The 27,196-nt window shown below is 40.6% G+C and overlaps 1 protein-coding gene across 1 annotated transcript; it reads right to left on the reverse strand.

Moving 5' to 3' along the window:
- Nucleotides 1–3,821: 3,821 nt before the first annotated feature.
- On the reverse strand, nt 3,822–24,010 carry loxl1 (lysyl oxidase-like 1). Its single transcript, XM_023274909.3, has 7 exons — nt 22,457–24,010; nt 17,796–17,904; nt 16,712–16,849; nt 11,008–11,164; nt 10,511–10,606; nt 10,038–10,153; nt 3,822–7,038 (listed from the first exon to the last, which is right to left on the reverse strand). The coding sequence occupies exons 1-7, from the start codon at nt 23,577–23,579 to the stop codon at nt 7,032–7,034; spliced, it is 1,746 nt and encodes a 581-aa protein (XP_023130677.2). The 5' UTR covers nt 23,580–24,010; the 3' UTR covers nt 3,822–7,031.
- Nucleotides 24,011–27,196: the final 3,186 nt, after the last annotated feature.

Below are 27,196 nucleotides of genomic sequence, written 5' to 3' on the forward strand. Positions count from 1 at the left end.
AGAATCTCTACACAGTGGGCTCCGCAGAAATTAGACTTCAAGTCTGGAGGTGGGCTTTTTGGCAAAGTCGGCTCTCAGACTAGTCCCTATTCTCTCTTTCCACTAAATTCAATTAGCCTCGCATAAACCTTCTACAGTGAAGAATGGAGGTCAAAGTCACGTCTTTCAGCCATGCCTCCTTGTAAGTCAGCTGGTCAAATTAGGGTGGAGTGGTTTGAGACTTTGTCAACACCTTTGTTCTTAGGGAAAGTCTAACTAATGTACAAGAAAACTTCGTCATTTTCAGGGACCAAGACGGTGTTTTAACATTCTGCTCTAGATGGACTTTTTTTTTAGACATTAGATACAGAATATAAATCTTCCAAATTACAATGAATAATACAATACTGCCCCAGAAATAGTCCAAACTATTAATAAGGATGTATACATTCAGTAAGAGTTTAATTAAGCTTTTGCACGTGCTACATGCAGATTGTGGAGGCAAAGCGCCCCAGACAAAAAAACTCTGATTAAACACAAGTAATAATTATAATTTAAGCACAAACACTCCCTGTGGCATGACCTCACCATGAACTACTGGCTGTGACTAAAACAGAGCAGGGGTGGGGAGGGTGCAGTTGGGGTGAGCAAATTAGTGTTGTCATTTTGTCATCGGTGTCACCACAAACTTATGATTATGCACTGCATAAGTCAGTCAACTAAACTCTCTGCTGTTAAAGAGACAACAGATAGGATGAGGAAAGGGAGATTAGTGAGGGAAAATGTATTTTGAAGCTACTTTGTTTAACCAATTATCATTTTCACAGCTTGCCTATAGCCACCACTTGAGCTACATTGTGATCACTGCTTAACAAAGATGCCAGTGGATACTGGAGAGGAATGAAACAGGTGCAGTAGATGATGATAGGTCAGAGTTTTTATCACAGGCTAAACAACCGTCACAGTCTGCATGTGTTCATCACATCTCCCACTTTGAGCACTTTTCACTATGCAGTCATTGCAACTGTAATGACCCACTGTCATGCCAGAAATTTAAGCCAAAGGCAAGCTTTCATTTGGTGATGACTAACAACTTCAAACCCTGGAAAAAGGTGTTTCCTTGTGTTTTTTCCACTTTCAGCATCGGCAGCATTACACCCATGGCTTCCACTCCCGCAGGACTTTTGTGTATTCAATGACGTCTCGCCACTGAGAATGCTGGAAGATCTAATCAGTCCTGCTTCACTTCACTTGATCTGTTTCCTCAATTAGGCTGCAAGCTTGCAGCTGCAGAACGCGTGCTGCTTTACATAGGTTTGCTGGTAAAGTAAATGTAGCTTGTTGTAGAGGGAAATATTTGTCTTGGGGGGTTTTAAGGCTCTCCCTACAGATCCTCTGCTTATCAACCATCAGACATACCATGCTGGTGCCCAAAGCAGAGTATTTACATATGTAATGGATTTGCTCTTATCATGTTGCAACTTGATCTGTGTGCAGCCTAGAAAATCGTTCCCTTCTCATGGGATACTCATACATTATCTTGTCACGTGTTCTTTTGATCAGGTGCTGGCATGTTTGCAGAGCTCGTGCCCTGAATGAGAAGGAATCGGCAAGCTTCAAGGAAAATTGCAAAAAAAAAAAAAAAAAAATGCTACTTTAGATATCATCAGAAAATGTGCTGTTAACAAAGTGCTTTGTAAACTGTTTATGCTGGGTTCATCTTGGATCGGGAAGAGCAATGGCGCTGCACATCTCGTCAGGTGATCAGTGTAATCAAACTCTTAGAATTAGTGCAAATTCTGACAAGCTCTTCTGCCTGTTTATACCAACCTTCTCTCCCCCTTCATGCCGCTAGTCGTGTTAACTTGTCCCTCCACTCTCCTCCTGTTCTACTTTCTTATAACCATGGTTGTGCTGGCATCCTGTGTGCTGTGTATATCCCATATCTCAGCGATACAGTGTGTCTGCCGGGTTTTGTTCTGTACATCTCTTGGGGGTATTTTTATGTGCTCCACACAGAATCTCACACTGTTTGGATTCACTTGGGAAGCACCCTCTAGCACATTTCTGATAATCACAATTACATATTTGTTTGTTGCAAGAAATGGTCCTAAATCATTTATATGTGTGTAACTCAATGACTTTGACAGCCATTGCTGCTGTAGGGAATGTGCTGCAGCATGTCCTTTTCATTACCAATAACAAGAACATGAAGCCAGGACTGTAGAAGAGGCTCCTGGTGGACATTGTGCATTACTGTCTATACCCCCCTGGGGAACATACAACTTCGTTTGTGTTGCTTAAATAGCAGCTGCATGAAAATGCATAGAAAATCTAGCATGAAACAGTGAGACTTCTTGACAGAAAAAAAACAAAGTATATCCAATGTTTTTGGAAAAGAAATGTCTAACAATTCAATGCATCATTTGGCTTCTCTCTCCCACATTACAAGTCACTGATTTAGTGATTTGTCTTTCTCTTTCACGAAAATACGCACAGATACATTAACACAAACAGAGTCAAAGTTGAGTACATGCCACCACATACTGCAGCACTTTCACGAAACAACATAATGTGGCACAGACAGCTGGAGTGGGGTGATTTTGTGTTAACAGCCTGAACAAACAGCCCATGCCAATAGGAAGTCCCATCACGGGGGTCAGGGTTTTGTTAGGACAGACCAAATATGAGAGTGAGAACTGCGTATCAAAACAACAAGATAATGGATTCTAATTCCTCCGGGGGACAGGAAATACTTCTATGAGGAATGTCTGCTTTCCAAATTTCACAACTGAAACTTAGCACACTGTGTGCTAGATAAACTGCACAATAAAATTCAGTAGCCCTGCCATAAATTTTGTGAAGCTTAATATGTCTGGTGCCTCCTATGATCTTCTTTCAATCCTTCCTTCTTGTTCTTCAGATTTTTGCAGGTTTAATCCTCATATTTTTATACAGGGACACTTGCATTGAAAGTGATTACATTATCTTGACTTTCAGTCATAAATGTGTGAAGAAGCTTGTAATCACTCCACTAGTACTGCTCGTTAGTCGACATTTCTACGACAACATGGTGCGTTATTGTCAACTCTTTTCAAGTCATTGTCACCATCTGGCCATGAGAAATGTTCAAGTGAGATAGGGAATTGAAAAATAAAAATAGTGCCCTGATCTACTCCTTATTGGTAAAACAAATAGTATCACTTTTTTACGAAGTTCAGTATTTAGTTTTAACAAAAACATAAGCTCCTCTCTCAACGTTGCAACGTGGTGTTATGTTCCTGGAATGACTCTTCAGGCATAATGTGTTTGATGTCTGTTAACAGCTGAAGCAACACAGATAATGTCAAATGCTCATTTGCAACAAACCACTTTCTGAAGAAGCTAAACTCGAAAATGATGGACATGTGACCAAATCAGATTTGTTTGAGTGTCTGCACACATCTGAACATGTCAGATTGTAGAAACTTGACAACGTGACCGATTCATTTGCTGCCACCATGCAGCTGCATTCACAAATTGGTGTTTATAGACATCTTATATGCAGTGTGTATTTTTCTTCTGTATTCGTAAAGGTCAGATTTGCATCCCTGCCTGAATCATGCATGACAAAATAATACACAGCTCCCAGGAAAATGCCTGAATGCATTAAACATATCACATCTAATCTTTTATGAAAGGGATGATTTCAGTAACTTGTCACACCTGTCGTACAGCATTTCTTTTGGATCTACTAATACATATTCTGTGTAAACCCGCAGATGTGGGCTCATATTCAGCACAGTGAGGCACTCCTGCATGAGTGGCACACAGAATTCATATTGCATTTTGCGCACACAGCAGACATGTAAATGTATTTATTGTATAAGACGTTTTTGACAGGTATTCACCGTTAGAAAAATACAGCTTTGCATCAAAACATGTCAAAGATCCTGTATAGCTGTCACCTACTCCTGTGCTGTTGTTCCGCTGAATGTCAGAATCACATGTTCTTGCATCTTTCTCCGTCAGTGTACAGTATGATCACAAGCTACTAAAGACTGAATCTAAGAACTGAATGTTTCTAGTACAATATGAAAGACCTGTATGGGTAAACAACTGAATGCCAAAGACTATTCCTATTCTGCATTTAAAACAAAATGCCTGTTAAAATATATATAAAAAATGAACATTAACAAACTAGTTTTGGTGATTTATCACTGCTTGATCGATACATACATATTGATACATAGAGACCAGATTGAGATCTGAGAAAATGTTCAACTTCAGTAATCACATTTGTGAATATTAAAGTAACAATCCTTAAGATGTTCATGTTGTAAAACCCGATTATAACCACTGTTTATGGTCAGGATGTTATGTGCAATAGTCATTTAATGAGTTTACATTCATTAATTAACTTCCTATATAGTACTATTTACTGATCGAGGTGGGGTCTGCTATTACATGCCTGATTCAAATTGCCATTACACGCATGCACAGGCAGCAATGCATGCATGTAATCCAGCGCTATTGCTAATTTTATTTCACTGTTAGCATCCTCACACTTCGTTCTGTTCACTCTCTTTACACTATATAACTGCTGCATGAAGTTCCTTTTAACCGAACATTTCTTAGTGCTGCTGCTTCACAATAAAACTGCTCCACTGGCAAAATATGGGGGGAAAGCTTTTATCATAAAGCAGTCAGAGGAAATTTGGAATAACTCTAATCACAATCAATCATCAAAGATGCATCAGCAAAACAAGAAAACAGAATTCTGGTATTTTTTGGAGGGAAAGTCAGCTTTAAATGTTGCAGGGAGTAATGGGCCCAACACAATGTGACTCACTGTTGGGTTTAAAAATATTCATACAATGTGCAGCATGAAATCAGGTCAAGGTTGTTCATAAAATGATGGAAAAGTGTCATCTATTAATGGCTTCTACACTAAAAAAACATGAGTTTGTTTGGATGCACTGTTAAAAGATCCACCACTTCCACTGCTGTATTTCTGTTCAAGTACTGCTCGCTTTTCCCACAGGACCTGTAGTATCAGAGCAGAGTTTCACCCCAGCCTTGTCACACTGCTGCTTTGCCACTTGTTGGCATCATACTGTTTATGCTTTTGCACAATTTTTTCAACTCACAAGACAGTTTGATAGACTATAAAATTTAACATTAGAAACAAACACCATGAATCTATAGACAAATGTTCCTTGCTGGTGTCGTCACTCTTCGGGCAACCAGAAGTTTGTCTGCATTTGGTTACTGTTGTAAAAGGGTGTAATTTAACCCAAACCATGACCCTTTCTTTAATCTTAAATAAGCAGTTTTAGTACCCAAACATAACCAAATTGTGAGTGAAGATGAAAGTAAATAGTGAGTGAAAACAAGACTTTTTCAGTTGTAATACGGAAGGAAATTTAGTTTAAAAAAACCCCCACAATGGTCCAACAACAGACACGGACCTCCTGGGTGAAACTCCTGTAACCTACACCATCACCATCCCTCCCAGCTCAGTGAGAGACTCTTTTAAAGTGATAAAACTCCTGTATGTCTATCGGCACTGAATGTTGATGTGGACAGCATGGATGCCAAAGGAAAAAATGCTAGTCTTTGACGTCCTGGGAACAAGAACCGGTTGAGTATTAACACACAACCAGGACTGAAATCGTAAGGATTCTGACTTTAAGTCTTTTTAAATATCGAGTTGTAGGAGGCCACAGTCAACCACTGCAGGGAGATCCACTGGAAACAACAGCTCAACTCAACTGGAGAGGTAGGTAGAGACGGCTTTCTTGCACTCTGCATTATAATGCTAAATTTTGGCAGTAGTGTTTTTTTCAACAACACATACTATTTGATTATCAAGAAAAATATATAGAAATTCATTGCATTTCACAACTACAGTAACAGGTCAAGATGGATAAACAAAGTACAATCAGTTACAACAACATAATCTCCATCATTAAAGTCATGCATCAGTGGAATATTTGTATATACATTCTTCAAAAGGTAGAGATGACCTATGTGCCACCTGACCAGTGTTGGTAGTTGAAGAAGACACCACAAGACAGTATAAGCACACAGCTTACTTATATACTGAGAGTCTTGTTATCTGGAAAGCATCCTTTTCTGCCAGCTGAGCTTCCTGTTCCTGTTTTACTGAAATAAGAAAGGAAGAATGGGGACACAACGTGAATATGCAAGGATTTAGCGGAGTACAGCGTCCAGTGCTGACAGTCTGTCTCTCTGCTGAATTACAATTTGATGTTGACAAATTCAAATATGACCTGCTGTCTTCTTCTTGCTGTTAACACAACATTAAACAGGATGCGCCCAGAGAATCATAGTATCCCAGCCTGACCCACCGAGGCAGGGAAGAGAGAGAGAGAGAGAGAGAGGGGGAAAAAAAACTGACACATTAAAGTTCTTCTGAGTCACTGGGCATCTCTGTCTGTCCCTACACTGCATGGATGAATGCACCTGGGAAGACCTTGTCCCCTAATTTTATTTGTTGGATTGCAGCTGAACCCTGACTCGTCTGGTACCGCTCTTCTCTGCACAGGCACCATTTCATGCAATTTATAATTTAAACAATGCCACTCTGTGTGTTTATGTGTGTGTGTAGATATACAGTAAACACCTGTTTTGAAAGTCAATGATGTGTCCTCCTAGCATGTAAACAAACCAGACAATATGAGATATGTAGTTGGCAGGACAGTATTACAATGTAAATTGCAGGAATGTGAACTGTTGGTTCATTATTGGAATATTGATGTGCAATAAGCATTATGCAATGGTGTGTGTGTGTGTGTGAGTGTGTGTGTGTATGTGTGTGTCTGTGCATGTGTGTGCATGTGTGTGTGTGTGTGTGCACGTTCACTTAAAAAAACCCACATTCTCAGTGCCAGTGGAACCCTTGATTGCTGTGGACCCCGAATCCCAGAACAGCACAAAAAAGTAGAGACAAACAACACCAACAATGAACCAACAACAAATGGATTCCATTCACATTTCAATGGAATAGCGATCAGGGTCACTCTAATGTGGCAGCTTCCAGTGCCCGATCAAGACCTGGAAGAGAAGCACACAAGAAACAGCACTTTTGTTAAAAGAAACTGCGACACTTTAGACTTAGTGAAGGGTTTTAAAGTCTGATTCTGCTGTATACTGTTTTATAAAAGCTCATTTTTCAAACTGTAACGCCAAAACAGCAGAATATATTAGAAATTGCAAAGTGCTCAATTACCATCTCCTTAAAGTTAGGATTTTTTTCCTCCGATTTTTTGCTTTGCACTCCAGGTGTGGCGCAGCAGCACGCATTGTACTTTCAGCTTAACATTTTGTCCCCTCAGTTGAATTTTGAATGGTAAATGTGTCATCTTTTAATTGTGTTTAATTGCTGCGGTGTGTCAGTTTGTGCAGCTGCACTTGGGTTGCTGTGACAGCGGCCAGACAATATCAGTCTGCTAGTGTTTGCTTATTGTGCAAATATTACTACATGGATGTTGCAAAATGGCTGAGGAGCCTGAAGCTGAACAACAGCAGCAACACAGCATCGATAGCAGCAAACACCAAGGCAGACCATGGACACAAGAGTAGAGTTAATAAAGATTCCAGCCAATGTTAGGTGTGCATTCTCAAGTTTAGGCCCAATAATTCACTCCCACTACCTGACTTGTGCCCATCCCTTGGCCCACAATGTCAACAAGTGCTAGATGGCCTTGGTATGGAAGAGCCTCTGCAGGTGTGTCTAAAAATACATCCATTTCATCAATACAGTCAGCTATGGTGTTTGATTTGTAGCTCATGATTTAAAAACAGAGAAGGGCAAGAAAGTACCCACAAAAATCTAAATCTAAAACATATCGCTTAAATTGGAAAAACAATCTTTTTTTCTCATTTCAAAACAAAAAAAAATATGCCATCCAGCTAAAATATATGTTTTGTATTTCTTTCAGTTAAAACCCACCTTTTTCTGCATATTATTTTTAAAATAGTTGTTTTCCTTCACCTTGTTTTTATGTTTTTTTTTTCTCTACTAATTAGTTCATGTTGTGGCCATATGAAACAAGTAGAGAAATTCTCTAGTGGCCTATACAGTATAACTATCAAGTGACCAGTGTCAATAAAACTTCTCTTTTGCTGCATCCTTCTAATGCTCATTGATCTATAATTAGGACTTACATGTATGATTAGTTGCTTAGATGAGGATTTTATAATCGTGGGAGAGTTACACAAGTGCTCTAGCTTTATGTTTTGTCTGAATGTGCTCAAGTAGGAAGGAGATTTCTTTACAACAGTGGTGTAATTAAAGAGGACATTTTCTTTAAAAAGAAAAGAATATATACTTATTAGCTAACTCGCTGGCTTTTTCTCAAGATTAAGTTGTTAAAGGCAAACTACGGTGTACAAATTCAGGCTGAAAGGTTCAAAGTCATTATGGCAAAACTTCTAATAGAGTTTATTGTTTTGTGATGCTGCCAAAGGGTTGTTTGCTTCAGCAGAGAAACTTCACTAATGGTCAAATGAAAAACACAGAGAATGTATTTTAAACAATCTAATTCCACATAAGTCAGATAGGTTATTCTGTTTGCATAGATTGAATAGAAAACACATATACACTGTATGCTTGAGACTGGTTTTTGAGACAGAGATGGATAGGTCCATATTTCATCCACTGTGGCCAATAATGGAGTAGCTGAGGTAAGGCAGAGTCTTTATTGTAGCAGCACATCTTGCTGTGAACATTACCCTATAGGGTAAGACTAATTCTGCTTCCAGGATCAGCTTTCACACTGTGAGCCAAATACTACACTGTAACCTCTATACATGTAGTCAGAAGTGATTCTTGACTATTGCTTTAAAGTGATGTGAAAAGTGGAACTAAGCTACTGGATGCTCAACATTGGGTGAGCTCTGACTGAGTCTTGATTTAAAACCATGTTTTGATCTGTATTTTTTTTAATACATTCCATTATTAGGGCAATGTTAAACTATTACTGTTGACAAAACAGACAGACTAATACTACCTAAAACAAAATCTGAGCTACTGAGGTCTTCAGAATAGTCTTGCTTTCTGTTTTTTGTATTGCTACAGATTGTCCTTTAGGTTTCTAAAGTTTGACACTTCTACTTCTATCCTCAAATGGACTGAGCTAGCAGTAACTAGCTAACTTACTGGAAACCAGTTTCACTTAATTTACCTTACTTCTGCACACAAAACATGACTCCAGTGTGGATTTTTGTTCATTAATACACTAAACCTTTCGTAGTGTAGTGTTAGAAAATGCACTTTCAGAATGAAAGTTTGTGTGTGCTTGCGGCCCTCCTTCTGAAAGGGGTGTGGGCAGCAGCAGCAGCAGCTCAGTTGGACTTAAAGCCTCAGACACTGAAATAGCCTGTCTTGGAACGTGGCGAAAACTTGGGGTATTATATGGCTGGCAGAGCGAACAATCCTTGCAGTATTTTGAGCGGAAACTACGTATTGAGAGACTTGCATTAACTTGTTAAAAAGAGTCGCAATATGGAACCTCTAACTCTAGAAGTGCTTTGTCTAACATATTTTTAAGTGTTTGTTCCACCTCACCAGTGAACAAAGCTGGAGCACTTGAACCTCTTCATAGAAAGTCTTTTCAAGAGGATATGATGGTAATTCAGAGTGCAATGAAACACTTCCTAATAGCGCTATTAGCAAGTTCAACACCCCCACATCTCCCTTTGAGGGAAAATATCAAAGTTTCAGAGGCTGTTAATCTTAACGGGAGAGTGAGAGCATAATTCATTAAATCATCAAATATTTCAGCCAGGAACCCATTAAGTCCACTAAGTACTTCAAAACACTGTGAGGCTCTTCAGATAACTGCATTTAGCCGCCACCCTGTCATGTGCTTCAGTGTAACTCAGTAGTGGGAAAATGACACAAACCCTGATTTACAGTTTGCCTCTCGGTTTCCATTCGACAAAAGCAGATTTCTAAGAACATTTTAAATGCAATGAAGAATCTCCTAGTAGCTATTAATCAATTGTCAAGTCTATAATGAGAAAAAAACGATGTGTTTCGTCTTACTTACTGTGCTATCTTGCAGTTGTTTGTTGTAACAAACAGTCCTGTGTAGTGAATGTTACACCTGACCACATTGTTGGTAAAATCTGACTCCAGCACCAAGAACTTGGGATTAACCTGGAGCTGGAGATATAAGAAAAAGAAGAAACATGCATGAAGTCTAACTGAATTGGCATTACCTCAAGTGAAAAATCCCTTCAAATGAACAATGTATAGATCTTTCTCTGTGAACATCTTGCAGCCATATTGACCAAATGAAATATGCATGAAAACAGACAATATGATGGATGGGATACCAGTGGCACTGAGCCATGAGGAGTTGAAACTTGAAAAAGTCCACATAACTAGGAACCTAAAAACTTTATGACCTGGATCAATTTGTTTCGGTGGCCTTGACCCCTTTCACTCCATGAAATGTGACCTCGTGAAGTCCACAAACTAGCCATGACCACGCACGTCAGAATCTCACTCAACTCCTACCTTTAGTATGTAGTTTCCAGGTTTGATGTCGGTGATATCGATCCACTGGCAGTCAATATCAGCATTGTAGGTATCGTAGCAGCCGGGGCTCAGACCCTGGAGGAACAGAAGGGAGGAGAGAGACTCATGAGGAAAACTGATATCAGTCCAAAACAACTCCACCAGTCAAAAAGTAAATGTAAAATTTTACAACATCTAGTAGCAGGTTAAAAAATATGAAATCCTTCTGTTAATGTAACAAACACTTATATTTCCTGCAGGGCAGCTAAATTATTTTTAAAATTTTTATCACAATTTTCACTTTTCGCTTGGATACAAATTCCATGAGCTGAATGGATTTTCACAGGGGCAGTTTTCTATAATAGCATAACGTTGGTAGGTGAGTACTGGCATGGTGGCTGATAAAACATGAGGTGGAAGGTATTGTACCAAGTGTATGAAACCTAGAGAATATTGATTGCCATTATCTCCACTCATGCTCATGTTTGCTGTGTTACCTGAACGTGAGCAGTGCAGGCGTAACGCTTCTGATGACCAAAATCGCAGGTGGTGTCCTCCAGACAGAAGCTAGCCTTGTGTCCCTCTGCCACTTTACGGCCGGTGCTGACCTCGAGTAAATCATAGTGACTGAACTCATCCATACTGTGGTAATGCCTGTCAGACAAAGCAAAAACCCAGGAGGTTGTAAAAAGTGAAAGAAAAACACCTCAGCTGTGCGTCCGTTCTGCTGAGTGTCTCATGCAAAAGTATCAAAGCAGAACTTACAGTTACTTTAACAACGTTGTTATGCTGCTATTTGCCCTTTGGTTTAAATTTGATGGAACTTTTTCAACAAACTGGATTTATAGACTGTATGTTCAACTTCTCAACCTCAGCTGTTAACATTTTTGTAGGAGATGTTGCACCTTCAGTGAACACATCATAAATCATCAATGGATAATGGATACTAATTAATGACAAGAGTAAAGTATTGCTGAAGCAAGGCATTAACACCCCGATGATGTATGAGTGTTGTTAATTAGCTTGTACCAATCAGGGAGTTCAGAGGTGTTTGTCTGTGTGAGAGTGTGAACTGGTGTATAAGCATTTATGCGTGTGTGCACATGTGGTTATTTTTAATCATGCATGCACATATCTGTGTGTGCATCTGTAAGTGTGTGTGTATCGCAGTATGAGTGCATTTGTGTGCTGGTTGCAGTGTGTCTGTGTGTCTCTGCACAACTTCAGCAGCTCCTGAAGCACGGCTACACATCACCGCTGATCATCACAACTGAAGTGGAATATGAACCAAGCGACTCTCAGTGAGTGACTCTGTCAGTGAGCTGGTGAAATCATCGACAGTAGCAACTGCTATATGACTTGGTCCTCTCCCAAATGCCAAAGTGACCCAGGATGCTACTCACTTTTACAAGCATCGTGTGCAAATAATTGTGTTTTATGCTAGCAAGTGCATATTTGCATGGGGAATGATGACAACATAATTCCAGGCTGATGAGAAAAGCTCTATTTCTGGTCATGATTTTGATGGATGTATGCGATGCAGTCGCAACAACAGAGTCATTAAAACACACGTATGTGAAGTAGTTATAAAAATACACATCATTGTTCCTGCAATTTCCATTTTTGCTGTTTGTTTTGTTTTTCCACATTTACAATTGTAATGTGTTTTCTGTGTACTTGTGTGCACATGTCAGAATAGTTCTATTTTCAAGAATAGAATTACTGCTCTGTAGCAGCAATGCTGAACTTGGTTTGTCTGGGAGACACTGGCAAAAACGCTGGAGCAAGATAATAAGCAAACAATAGTATTTATCTGATTAATTTGATATATATAAATTAATTATTTATTTATGCTGCGGCGGTACGGTGGTGCAGTAATTAGCAATGTCACCTCGCATCGACCTTTCTGTTGGGCGTCTGTGTGGAGTTTACATTATCTCCCTGTATCTGCGTGGGTTGTCTCCAGCTGCTCCAGGCTTTTCTCTTCGACCAAAGACATGCAGGTAAGTTAACTGGTGGTTCTGAAAAGTTTGTCTGTGTGACTGTGAATGTGCATGGTTGTTTCTCTTTGGTTTAGCCCTGAGTCTCTGGAGACCTGTGTCCAGTGGGAACCACGCTTGTTACCCAGTGTACAAAAAAAAGGCCAGTGGCAATGTGGCAACATGGTTAAATTATACATTCCAGGACTTAAACACGTCTTAAAGTGTAACGTGTAGTAATTATGATTTTTCTCCCATCATTGCTGAGTTCCTTAATTGTTCTATACAGTACACTAAAGTGGTGTTGACTTTAGTTGTTGCGGGTGAGGTAAGCACTGGATCTCTTACAGTCAGACAAAGTCAGACTATATAAATATTGCCTTTTCGCCTTACTTCATGGCCCATGTTTCAACACAGCAACAGCTTTTACTGGAACAGTCATTAAAGATTGAAGGATGACTTGGAAGGGAAAGTGGGTACTTTCCACTGATGGAGCAAGTGACCATTCAAGGACTCATTTGTTCCATAGGAGAGGCAACCAATTAGAAGCTGCTCTCAGGTAGAAACCTGTCTGTTCTTATCTGAGGCCGTACACTATCTTTATTGTAACTCTGGGCAGAAATTACTCTTGTCTCTGTTGACACAAATATTCATGACTGTGTCTGTTTATTGGCTCATTTTATTGGGGCACACGGGTACACACTGCAGCCTGAGCAATGCATGTGTGAGTACACACATTTGTGTATAAAATGAGGAGGGAACTTGAGGGCCTGGAAGGCTGAAACGCAGTCTTTGTTTGTGTTCCTGAAACTGGCATTCATTTCAGTGGCAGTCTTGAGATGATTATCTGCAGTTTATGTGTGCATGTGTGAGTGAAACAGAAAGAAAGAGTTCAGGAAGCAGAGAAAAAAGACTGAGAGTGGGAGGAGCTGGACAACGAGGTGCCTGGAAGGGTCCCCTGCCTCCTCGGATTCCTGGATCCCCTCTATGACTATGTCAACTATAGAGAATGTAATGCTGGAAAGACACGTGGGGGATTTAACAAGAATAGCTTGTAATCGTAACGTACAAAACATTCCAATCCTTCTTCATAGTTGTGAGTAATTTTCCACTCACGTTGCAACAAACAGGACTTTGAGGTTATTTTCAGATCACAGCTTTGATTTTAGAACATAAGGAACTACAGTAGGTTCTTCGAGGAGTTTGGATTTGGTTGTGGCCTGACATTTGCCTTCCCAAACGTGCAACCGGGATATGAAGACAAATGTCCACGCACCTGCACAAATATTTATCCGTGATCATTGACCACAAAGGTCAGACGGCTTCATGAAGCTGTAGCTTATGGGTGTGGGATAAAAAAAATAAAAAAAGTTTAAGAACTCTATTATTAACTTATCAAAAAAAGTCAAACCAAACACTTTTAATGACTTTCCATGCTTCGCACACTGACTGGCATAAAAAAAATACAAGTTCTATGTGGAATTCTTTGTCCTAATTTGTACTAAAAAACATACAGAATTCCAACATTTTCACAGCCCACAATACTCTGGAGGATGCTGTTCCCTTCCCTTTGTTTGATACTTAAGACCGAAAGGAAGGAGTGAATGTAGTGAAAAGCAAAACTGTCAACTACATAGCTTATTTGACAAAAATGTAGGGCAGGAAAGTTTATTGTTAGAATCTGGGCTAGACATTTTCTTCCCCTAAAGAGATTTCTTTGTCACCAAAAACTCTGTCCCAGTAACCCATATCCATGCCATCATACTTTAGCAGCTGTGTGATCTGATGTCACAGATTGACAGGAAAAATGGATTGATTTGTCATTCTGATCACACAGCCAGTGGAATGATTGCCTTGGCTTTCTGCCTCCTGGGAACCACTGTGTAAATGTAGGCTGATGTCAGGCTGCAACAACACTGCCAATCTCCTAACGGCCGGTCAACATTCCTCCAAGATGAGAATAGTAAAGGAGAGCCTGGTTCTAGCGTCAGTGGGTGGACATGTTGAAACTGAGATAAAAACCAGCCTGCATGGAATAAAGTATAACGTCAGAAAACAGTGATGGCACCACCTCATTATCAGTCCCCAGAGATATTTCATCTGAGCCACCAGTGCTTTGTTAAATCAACTCAAATCTGTGCACAGAGAAAGATACAATGGGAAAACTGTGTGCATTGTCCTGTTATTCAGGATTGGGTCCCTAATGGACTCCACCTGTTTAAGACCCTCTCCTCTGTGAAATATATGTGTACTTTGCCAGTCAAGCAGTACAAGCCTTGTCCTTTCTTATTTTGTGACTCACATACAGAATATATAGGGCACTGTGACAATCAAGGCACATGACCTTGGATCCCAGCTCATGCTTTTGAAGAATTTTGTTGGTTTTCGAATTCAATTTACAGTACTACAGTCCTTAGTGCCACCTGAGTGCCTATAAAGTCTTTACTGGCAGTAGTAACTCAAGAAAAATGCATGAGAAAACACAGAGGTTGCTTTAATATAATACGTATTGCTGTTTTTGTGGTTTCATAATAAATGCATTATAATTTGATATGACTCTTCTTCAGGTTTCTTAATGATCTTTACTCCACAGTAAAAACAAGCAAGAATAATGAGTATTAGTTACTATTATTATTACCATTATTTATATGGCCATGCATAAAAAACACAAATTACGATTTGCTTGAATCAAAGCTGAAATAATTACGGCTCTCATATTACTATTAGGTGTTACATGTCTTCAGAAAGTGTCTTTCAGTTTTTCAGCTCAAAATAAGATGAGTCATTTTACCATGACTGTTTCACCCCCAGTTTGAGCTCTGTTCCAAATGGGCTGCTTCAGTGTCTGTAGCTTTAAATACAGCCAAGCTGCTGCACGTCAACGCCCACTTCAGGAAGAAGACTTTCTCTGTGCTTCTGATCAACATTGCAGAGGGAAACAATTTACTGCATGGCAACTGACACTGACGTGAATTACACCAGGACTTTCTGTCGCTTCTAACTCTCTCTCTAAGCAAGCATTTTACATGGAAACAACAACAGAACCATTGTTTTTAACTCATATGTCAGGTGAGTTTGTCAACAATGATGTGGTTGTAAAATCAGTAGTTTAGCAGTGCTGACAGGCAGCTTGGAAATGGCTCTGAAGTGACTGATGGTTAACATGAAGTCTTAATGGGTTCTGTTTTAGTCACTGCATCATACTCAACAGCAACATGTACATGAAACAGCTTTGTTAGGAAGATCAGTTATATTAAAATGCAGTATATGTGAACACATAGAGCAGGAGAGAAGCAAACAGATGTAAACACTGCCTGAGCTTAAGTTGCACTGAAATACAACAGGTGATGTGAAAACACAGTAACCTACCGAGTCACAGTTTATTGGTTTCAAACAGTCTGGGAGCACATGAAGACTCTTGTGTTCACTCTTGCAGCCAACAGCAGAAAATCTTTGACTTTGTTCTTAGCTGAGACATTTTAGAGTTTGCAGAAGTAGCTCTAGAGGATAAGTAAATGTTGGGGATTGCGAGGCAGCTGCTCTTTCTGAATGGCTCACTTTGGAAGCAGCTGGTGACGAGGGGGCAGGGTTATACAGAGTTTGAGTGAGATAACTAATGGTTCCTTAGTTGGAATGTTGCGGCTGAGTAAAATTCTTTACTGACTTGTAAAGGTGGGAGGCTGTCTATTTGTGGAGGTGGCTTGAGGAATGGCAGAAGTAAAGGTCTTCATGTCTTATAAACTTTTACTTACACCTGCAAGTTTAGAACAATCAAAAAGCACAATTGGATTTTGACTAAATGGGACCTCAAAACATAAGCCTATGGTATTGTTACATTATCCAGGAGAGTCCCATCTAAGGTAAAAATGAAGATGTAGTTGAAAGTGAAATGGGAACGCAGAATGGGAAAAAGCATTTTCACAACCAGCGGCCCTTACCACTTCAGAACTGTATAGAGAAAGAAGCCAGATTTACCTAGGAAATGCTAATCATCATTGACTATGGCTCAATAATTAAATGCTATTCTAAGAATAATAATTCCCCATAACTGCTACAGATCAGGAAATCATACAAACCAAGCCATTTGTATAGATATTAGTTAAAAAAAAAATTGAAATACATGTGTAAAATGTTTGCTAACCAGCTTACTAGTGGCTGATATTATAGCAACTATAGCATGATTGGCTGACTGAGCGGAGTCTGCTATGTGTTAAGGACTTACTGATGACAGCTGTGCCATTCCCAGGTATGATGTGGCCTGTTAGGCATGAAGTCGGCCTTGCCCTTGTTCTTCACCCTCTGTGGGAATCGCAGCAGGACCCTTACATCATACTCACTGGCGTCAGCGCCATAGGCAGAGCTGAATGACAAACATACATGAAGATAAAAAATGATGAAGGGAACTGCCCAAGTTGCTGCAAAAAGAATGTCGGTGTGTCTGTTTCTCATAACTAAGACAAGGGGAAAAAAAGTAGAGAACTGGAAGGCTTCGAGGCAGGAGCATATCTACTAAATAATTCACTCTACAGATTACAACCATCTCTCCAAACACAGAGTTTCAACATAGGGAGAGGGAACAGGGCGAGGTATATGTTGCACGATTCACTTTTTTGTGTGAAAAAGGAGGCACAACCTCGAGTTCACAATACCACTGAAGATCTAAGCCATTCATCTTGTGACTGTTGTTGACATTGGAGTGTATGGCAAATTACAACAGCCCATCTGTGGGTGATTGCTGCAAACTCAGGCAGGATATGAAAGGGCTTTGAGGGATGGTTGTGCTTGTGATGGGAAGAGGGCAAATAGAGCAGCCACAGGGACAACGTACTTCCATCATTTCAATGGTGTCCTTAGTGCAGAGGCAGTCAAAGAGCCCCGGCCCGAGGCTCAGGGGATGCTTTCCACCAGCACAGAGAAATGAAAAGACAGGCTGTATCCCCCAAGGTGACCAGGATTTGGTTCACATAAGTTGTGCTGTTAGTCAACTTTTTTTATAATTTCTTTCAGATAATTATTGCACAGAAGAATAGAATTCTGAAGGCTAAGTTGGAATTGTGGATGGTTCACTTGCTGGTTAATGCTGCCCAAAGGTGAAGCAGCTCATAAAAAATGTTAATCATTTGTAATAATTAACATTTTGTTGTTAATGCATGATCCAAAGGGTACAACCTGGACAGGACTCAAGCCAATGAGAGGGTTACACTTTGAAAAGGAAACACAATTTATTGTTTGCAATAGAAAGGACCCCAGTGACAAAGAAAAGCAATACATGAATAGAAGTAAAGGGCATCCTGAATTGGATTTACCTTGACAGACATTTTTCCTCAGCAGCACAGCGGAGAGAATACATGTGGACTCTCTGGACATATGTGGATGCCTGGACATAGTTGGGATCAGGAACCAGGTCAGGCAAACCTGTGATGAAGGCCAGACATCATCATTCTTAGATTTATCCAATATCGTACAACCTTACAAGAAGAAGCAACAATAATTTGCTCACAAGTGTGCTCCAAATGTCGACAACAAAAGTGTATACCTTGTTTGAACAATGTCATTTTGAGTAGTTTACGCTGACAACATGCCTTAACAGTGCTCTTATTACAATTTCATTCATAAGTAATCATAATGTCAACACTCATAATGTGCTTATTCATATATTTGTCATTGTTTTTTATGACCTGATAAATATGGTGATATTGATGCAGGATATGATGGGCAATAATCCAGTGACAGGGCCTGCAGTTCAAGACTGGGTCACCCTAGAGAGACCCACTGGCCACTAATTACTGTGCATTCCAGATTATTATCATGGCTTTCTAATGAGACACTTTTGCTCCACAGGGCTCTTGGACAGGGGTTAGTACAAGGTGAGAGAGCACAAGGGTTACGATTGGCTCTCTTGTGAGCAAAATCCCCGAATCAAAAAGGAAACATATATCCATTCTTGAAATACACTGACTTTCAGAGTTGCACACTTTCTTACTAAATGCACATTGTTATTGCGGGACAAAAATTAAACCAATAATTGCTTGCCCTCTTGGCTAATGTGATGTGATCCCTCATGACACCAATCTTAACATGAACGTGTCACTTCAGCTTAACCTTTAACATAATAAACAGACTAGTCATATCTGCTGGGGACGAGGCTAAACTTGGAAATATGTGAGTGTCAGTACCACAGAGGCGCTTATTGCAATGCAGCCTGTGTTTTTAATACTTTGGTTTCTGCAAACAAATCACAGAGATGAAGAGATATAGAAAGGCAAAGGTACACAGAGTTACAGCGGGAGAGCCAGACAGAGACATAGATAGGCAGAATGTATGGTGCCAGGGCAAAACAACAGTGATCTCACACCGTTGCTGTTTTTCAAGTGAGACACTGACCACGTCTGTCAGAATACCTGAGGAAAGACAAAGAAAAAGCAGGCCTGATTGATCAGATTGAATGTCTGTCTATCCTGTTCACAGAAAAGGCCATACCAGTGAGGGTCTTTGGCCTGGCTTATCACCTCTTTGTTTAGCTCACAAAGGCCAGACACACTTTCATATGAGCTTGTTCAAACAACCGAGAGTCAAACCATCTGACCTCCAAGGATGGAAGTTTTAATAAAATCAAAAAATTTAAGAACGCATTTTTAATTTGTGGTGCAATATGATACATACTGAAGCAAGAAAAGAGAAGCCCTGAGAAAAATTTTAACATTTTTGGACTTGGATAAAGGCCGTTAGTTACAGGCTGTTTATGGAAACCAGAGAGAAAGTTTCCTATTTTGTATTTGCTCAGTATTTAACATCCAGGTGAGTCTTTCCTCTCCTTCTACAAGTTTAAATAAGGGCTTTCCCTTTGTGGGTGCTGTGTAAACATCCCATCTGACATCTCTCTCTGAGGCAGACATACAGGACAGGGGGAAGCTTCCTGGGGTAGACCATGTAAACACTGTAAACCAGTGTGAAACACAGAGGTTTTCCAACAGCACTCTCAGCCCCATTTTTTTCTCCTCACCCTAGGAAGGCTTTGTTCTCTGCCCTCTAATCTTTTGAAATGTGAAAGTGGGTCTCTTTCAGAGGGATAAAGTGTATTGAGAAGCCAAAGCTGATCGGCTCTCAACAGCATGTGACAAAGCCACACATTACACCTTAAGTGGGGCATGGAGAAAAGAAACTGAATCTTGCCAGGCTTTTTATACCATCTAATATAGCGTAATAAAAGACATGAGGGCTCCATTTCTCAATGCTCCCATGTTAAGGCTGCTAGCTGCAGACAGATTAGAATACTTGAAATTCAGTGAACTCATTTGAAAATGGAAAATCAAAAAATCACAACAGCATCTGCAGATTAACTCTTCACAGCTTCCTTTGTCAGTTCATTCATACCTACTACTTCCTCTTGCAATAAATGTCTTATCTATTTTCATGATTATCAACCATTATCCTTCTGGCGGTCAGCTAATATGGTACAGATTCATTTCAGCAAAGGAGAGACATTAAAACCATCTTTTAGGTGATGGTGATGTGGCAAAAATAATGACTGAAATAACTGCAGTGCTGCCTTAATAAATGAATCTGTGCCAATTGTGGTGAAATTGTTCTCACCTATAACTGCTTGTGGCTTTGTAGGGGGAATATAAGAATGGTGGGGTGGGATGGAATGACAATGTGCTGCAAAAAGTATAATTAGGACAGTGTGCAGATTTGTTTTTTTAGCCACCCTTTGATATCACAGTTCATTAAAGATAATTCAGTATTCACAAAACCACCACAAAGCCATGGATTTGGAAACCAGACTGCACTCAGACTACACAGTTCACCTGAGTTTCCTTCCTGCACAGCTATCACAGAGTAAATCACCCTGGTGAATCAATTTGGTTGATCCCCTTCAATACAGTTTGGAAATCAGAATAATTGTTGATCAGAATCTGTTCTCTGTCAGTTTCTTTGAATAAAAAGAAGAAGTGAGAATAAGGAATGGCTGGGGTTTAGGAAGATACTTTCCTATTTCTAGGTCTGGTTATTAGAAATGTTGTTTGCCATGGCTGAGGTCCTTTTTCTTTGAACTCAAGTTCTTTACCAACAAAAGCAACCTTAATGACTGATATCAAAAAAGCAGCTTTGCCTATGGGTGATGTGCTATATACACTGTGATTCCAAAAATCACTTGTTTGTCAAACCAGGCTGCTACAGGTTGTGGATTAAAATCAGTTTTTATCAACTTAAACGCAGTGATTGTAGTTATCTTTCATTTTTGTTGCTATTGGCAAGGCTGACCATGTTGTACACCCACACAAACCCCATTTGTGATTACTTCTAATTTTATACTCTGATCTTGGTAGGCCACACAAGACTAGACAGACTGAATTGATTTGGATTGTTTAATGGGGAGCCTAGCTATTGAAATTGATATTTATTTTGAAATATAATTGTCTTCTGTACTTTACTGTTTCCAACATCACCCAGGATTGCATTTAAGAACTGGCAGTATGAATACACTTGTCTTCTTATGTCACTTTTAACTAAATTTTAAATGTATAGATCACAATAGTTACTGCAATACTGTAACAGCTTAATGCCTTGCTGTGAAGCAGTGCAATAAAAATGTCAGCTTTTTAACAGCTCCCAATGGCTGAATCTTTATCACAATGATTACTGAGAGCACTAAGGCATCTGCACATATGTTGGCTTTTGGTGCTGCAGAAATGGCTCCCAGCTCTAGAGTGTCTAATGAATGATTGTTGCAATGCACACAGCACACTGGAGAGACTGCTGCACAGTAAGGCTGGTTATTGAGTGAAACAAAATGATAAACCTGCATTAAGTGTCTGAGAATCTTGTTGAAAGTCCTCATCTCCTCTCAGCTCAGAGGAGGCACAGCTTCCAGCACTCAGACACACATGTTGTTTGCATTTAGCAAAATCATTTCCCCCCTCAACATTAACACTAAGCTCGAGAGAAATGTCTTCCTCCCCACAGCACAGTTATGAAAATAAAGGTGATCAATTGCTAACACATTCAAAAAACCCCAAAAAACTGTCTGCTACCCAAATAAATATGTAAAGACGATGTTCTGCATGCTTTGACACTCCTCATTCTTCCCCCAAGAACTCTAACTAAATATTTATTTGATTTCCTGAAGCTGAAGCAATGGACCCCGTGTGTTACAGGGACTTTCCACACTCTCCCTCCCCCTCAGGGAGGGGTGAAGTACTGTATCTCCCTCCCTCATTTCCCCTCTCCTGCCATCAAGTCGTCGAGGCAGCCACCAACAGCCCCTGTCACCAGCCCCTGTATGAGGTCACACCGCTATTACCAAACTCCACACGCCTCACGAACCAGTCAGTTTTCTTGTAGGCCAGAGCCCACCACACAGAAACACAGTGGTTCTTGTGTGTGCTCTCTGTACATTGGCAGGGTTTGCTCAACACCTGGTTTCAATAACTGCACAAGTGGGAAAAGATGAACCTTGCGTCCACTTTGCTTTGTTTGTAAACTGAAAATGAGGCACAATTTTAAACAGCTGCTTCATTCTGATTACTTCAGATTTCTGACAAACATGAGAGAAGAATTTTGGGACAACATGACATGAGTACATAACACGTGTAGCTGAAGGGGTGGTGGGCATTCTACTCCCCTGGGTTTTACATATTTCAAATTCATATGTTCAGCAACAACAGAGATCAGATGGCAAGCTTTTCATTTTTTATATTTTTTTTTGCTTCAGAGACAGAAATACCTTGGACGGATGCCTATAACAGAACACGTGCCCTGCTTCCACTGAAAATGTGAAATATTTTAAGTGCTTCAGGATTTCCAGGAAAAACAAACACAATGCTTCAAATCTGCATCTGCAGCCATCCCATGCATATATCACTGCCTCTTCTAACATTATAAATACTTGGTCATAATGTTGTAATCCAAAACAGATGCATCACGTTAACCGACAAATTACGAAAAAACAAAAAAATTACCATACCTGTCTGTTGTGGTCGGTACACACTCCCAGCATTCACACCAGGATTCTCAAGGGCAGAGTTTGGAGAACTCCTGCCCAGTGGAACGGGCTGCAAGAAGGGAGGCTGGGGCCTTCCAAAAGGTGGAAATTGCTCATACTGAGGGCTCCTGACTGGTACTTGACCTGCAGGTCCTGATCTATCCACTATTATGGGAGGGGCTGGATTGGCATTGGAGATGGGGGCTGCAGGAGCAGACTCCTCGTTGAAGAGGCTGTGGGTGTATCTGTGGTCCAAACCATCTGTAAACGGCGGCTGGGCAGCACGTGCAGGCACCACAGGATTGGGCCCGTAGCCATAGGACTGGTAGTAACGATAGCTTTCATCAGTGAAGTCAGAAGGAGAGCCTGGGAGCACTGGGGCCACACCACCTCCGTATCCACCTCCCGTATACCCCCGTCCAACACCATACCCTCCGCCGCCGTACCCTCCACCGAGGACAGGCTGAAAGGGAGGCTCGTAGCTCCTGACTGGTGCTTCCACGAAACTAGGGTCGTAAGGTACTGGTTGGAATTGAGGCTGTTGGGGAAATGGAAACTGTGGGTAGGCTGGTACATTATATGAAGATGAAGAAAAGGATGAGGATGATGACGAAGATGAAGATGACGAGCCTGTGGATGGGTGGAAGCGGCTGGTAGAGGATCCCTGGAACTGGCTACTGCCTGTGCTGCCTGTGGTTTGTCTCCAGTTATCAGGCACTTGCCCAAAGCCGAAAGGATGCCTTGCCTGCCCACGGACAGTTTCAGAGGATCCTCTTGATGGAGCCTGTCTGCGGACGTTGCCTCCCTGAGGTCTGCGGGAAGAGCGTGAACGACTATCTGCCACAACCACCCTGGGACCTCTGTCCTGGGCCCCCGTCCCTGCAGGAACATATTCAGCACCACTGTTCAGCAGGCTAAACACCCGGCCATTGTTCTCCCACTGAATCACCTGCCTCCAAGGGGTGGCGGAGCTGTCCTGTCTCTGTCCCTGTCCCTGCCTCTGGCTCTGCCCCCGACTCTGGCTCTGCCCCTGAGTCTGTGTGGCAACCTGAGCATGCCCTGAGCCCAGCAGGATGAATGCCAAACATGCCACAATAGGCAACATGCTGGCTCCAAATATGCCACAGCTCACCACAAAGGAAAAAACCCTTCCAGTCCAACAGCAGCTCAAACTCAAACCACCTGTAGCTCTGTCAATAAAACATGTGCATCCTCTTCCTGTGGGTACAGCTTTGGTGTGAGTGTTGAGACAGATGCAGGGTTGAAAAGCAAGCCTGTGGTTGAATGCATCTGCAGGTCTTCACTGCCAGCAGTAGAGGAGCTTGAATGTGCATTCAGGAGCAATCACACACCCAGGAGAGTGAAAGTGGGCTTCAGAAGACCCACTCGTGGTGTTACCGTCTGCTACTGCTGTGAGAATATGTCCTGACTTCTTGTCGATCTGCTGGCTTGTCTGTCAGTAGACTGAGCACTGCTCTCTGCCTTCTGGAAAGAAGTGTGTGTGCACTGCACAACTGCAAGCTTCCATTTGCCTGATTGCTTACAATGGGCTGTGAAAAAATCTCAAACTTTTTTTCTTTTTTTTAAGGAGAGGTCCCACATGGCCCTAGTGCTAGTGATGTTTCCTGGCCTACAGCAGCCAAGACTCCATGAGGCTTCCAGAGTCAACATTACCATCTGCAAAGGCATTCAGACATACTGTATAACACATCTCACTTTCAATGGCTTGAATTCTTTTCTCATCTTGTACAAGCATAGATAGGGACAATGTGACCTTGATTTTTCTGCAGGTGTTTGAAAGGCTTGCTGTGTTCTTCCTTTGCCTTTAAAACTTTTGAAAGTGCAACAACTTTGAGCAGATGGTAAATTGCCTAATGTGTAACAGGGGTATCTTAGCATAGAGAACCGCTGATGCAATCCACACAATACAAAACAAAACAGTTTATAACTGGATCTTATTGCAACATAAATAACTGCTGAGCTACAAAGTAATTTTGAATGGCATTTGCATAAACAATGAGCATATAATACTGCCTGGTAACATGGAATATGACCTAATATGAATGAAATAATGTTCACCCTTCAACACAGTTCTCTCTTTATGTGGTGGAAATGTGTTCTGTATACTCCACCCTAAGAAATATCAAACTGAGGTCAATTAGGACAGTGTTCGAAGCCCTCCACCCACCAAACACATACCCACACACATTACCCTCCTCCACCCCTCATTCCCCTGGCTACTTGTAGAAAACTGAATGCACAAAAGACACAACACACATACAGTACATGCTGAGTTTCCCTGCAAGACAGGGCTGTGCGTATCTGTTGTCTGTGAATACTTTCAAAGTGCTGTTACATTCTGAGACCCTCATTTACACAAATGTTCTGAGAGACAAGTCATTAGTAAACACATTCATGTGGGATTTGAAACTGCCTGGTTAGGGCTTGCCTCGATCGAGTGTATGCAAAGAGAATCAGATTTCCCCCTGTTATCAAAGTGAGCAGTTTGTGAATATTTTCCTTGGCACGGCTTCCAGGGGGCAATGGCCACAGTGTGCCACAAACCAAGGAAAGAAAGGACAATATTCTTTTTTCAGGGCTGTATCGGACAACATTCACTTTTCCTCCCAAACAGGATCTAGAATAACAGCCCAATTTGAAGTAGTGCGCACCAATATGGATATGATAGCATTCATATTTTTACACACACACACACACACACACACACACACACACACACACACACACACACACACACACACACACACACACACACACACACAATCATATATTATGAAAGCGGAACACATTAATGACTGAGGCTTAGGCTCTTTTACAACTTTCCATTGTGTTTTGCCAGTGAAATGCCTATTTCAAAGGTTAGATCACAGAAACAGTCATTTCTATAAAACCGGTGTAATTTGCGCTCATACAAAATATTAGATAATATTAGATCAACATAAGAATTTTTGAGAGATTAATAAAACTACATAACACCACTAACATCTTTTCCACTGGTTTTGCAATGTGACAGTTTTAGTTTCCTCCTGCTTCCTCAGATTGTGTGTAGATCTTTTTACTGTGATACCTTATGAGGGGATTTTTGCCTCAAAGTGGCAGAAAATGGAGAAATTCCTAGTGGAAGGATAGTGTCAGATTCTTCTGAGCATACACTGTCCTACTTTGTCTAGTACTTTTTAAAGGAAAAATTCTTTCTGTCTTTTAGTTCACCCTTGTTTTATTATGGCTTGCATTTGTGTTACATGCCCTTAAACTTTCTTTTGGTCATATTAAGCTTAAGGGTTTGTTCTTCTTTAATTACAGATTGATCCCAGGGGATTTTCTTTGGAGACAGAAATTGCTGCTTTAAAAAGGCAGACCAGCAGAGAGCCTCAATGCCTTGAAAGTCTGTCACTGAAACATTCCACAGAGATTAGTCTAAGTTGTGAGGCAAGGTTGGTTGTTTTTGTGTGACTGCTGTGTGTGTCTGGTGTCTGCTGGAAACACCATGTACCCTGTGAAGTACAGTGAAAGAGCACATTGATCTCAGCGACTATATAGCACAGGAGGAAAGCCCAGGGAGCAGGCATCCTGCTGAGAGCAACCTTTAGCTGCACAAAATCAGAGCCAGGGATGCTCTTATATACTTAGAACTTCATCCTATGACTCGATACACGTGATGGTGTGATAAACTTCACATCAACCAAACAAACTATTATTGTACTAATACTCTTATCTGGTCCTATTTCTAATAGCGAAAAACTCAAATCTACCACAAACTAGTGATTCTTCTTTTGAAAGCATGGACCAAACACAGTCTTCTGATCAAACTGACAAATGTTTCACTGCTAGTTTTTAAAATTAGGCCAGATAGGACTTTTCCTGTCAAAAGAACTGCCTGTTCTCCACCGAGACCAGTTTTGTGCAGTGAAAATTATATACTATTTTTGATAGCTGGCATCACAAGATCACATAAGGAGATCTCATAATTATGAGGAATAAAACCTTTTTTCTAACAAGAAAAAAAAAAAACAACTTTCAACTCTGCAGCTGTCAGATGTTGCAAGACTTGCATTTTGCAATACATTTATTTGATCCTTCCTCATTCCGAAAGGGAATACACGAATAAAAGATAGATGAAAAACATACAGAAAAACTACAAAAGTTAAATTGGCTGCCATTGTAGAACATCCCTTTGCCTTCACATACCTAATATACCCTGCATTTGTGCAAAAGGATTTGGAATGGAACAATGCAGCAATACTTCAGCAAACATGTTGTTACTAAGGGAGAGTTTTGTGATGACGAAAATTGTGTATTCAGTGTCAGACATGATGATAAACCACTTCCTGAAGTCGGCTAAGAATTTGACACATTCAGCATTTTGTTGTCCTACAGCTTTCCTTCCCATCTGTAATCTGCTGGAGAAACATAAAAGATTGCTGTGGCTGCATTTTCTGTGGAACATTTCCAGCTATTTTGCAAATGATTTTTGGGTCATGTTGGGGATTTTATTTTTTTTTTTTTAATTAAATCCAAACATTAAAGAATGCTGTGCTTTTGTTGCTTGGAAAGCATTGATTTGATCTGTAGGTGTTAAAATAGGTCAGTGGAATTGCTTAAATATTGCTGCAATAAAAAGGATTTTATTAGGGCAGTGAAAGCAGGCCTGTAAGCGTAACAATACGCCGCACATGTAGTTCACTGACTTACAGCACAATA

Source organism: Amphiprion ocellaris, chromosome 1, assembly GCF_022539595.1.
Source record: "Amphiprion ocellaris isolate individual 3 ecotype Okinawa chromosome 1, ASM2253959v1, whole genome shotgun sequence".
NCBI lineage: Eukaryota > Metazoa > Chordata > Actinopteri > Pomacentridae > Amphiprion > Amphiprion ocellaris.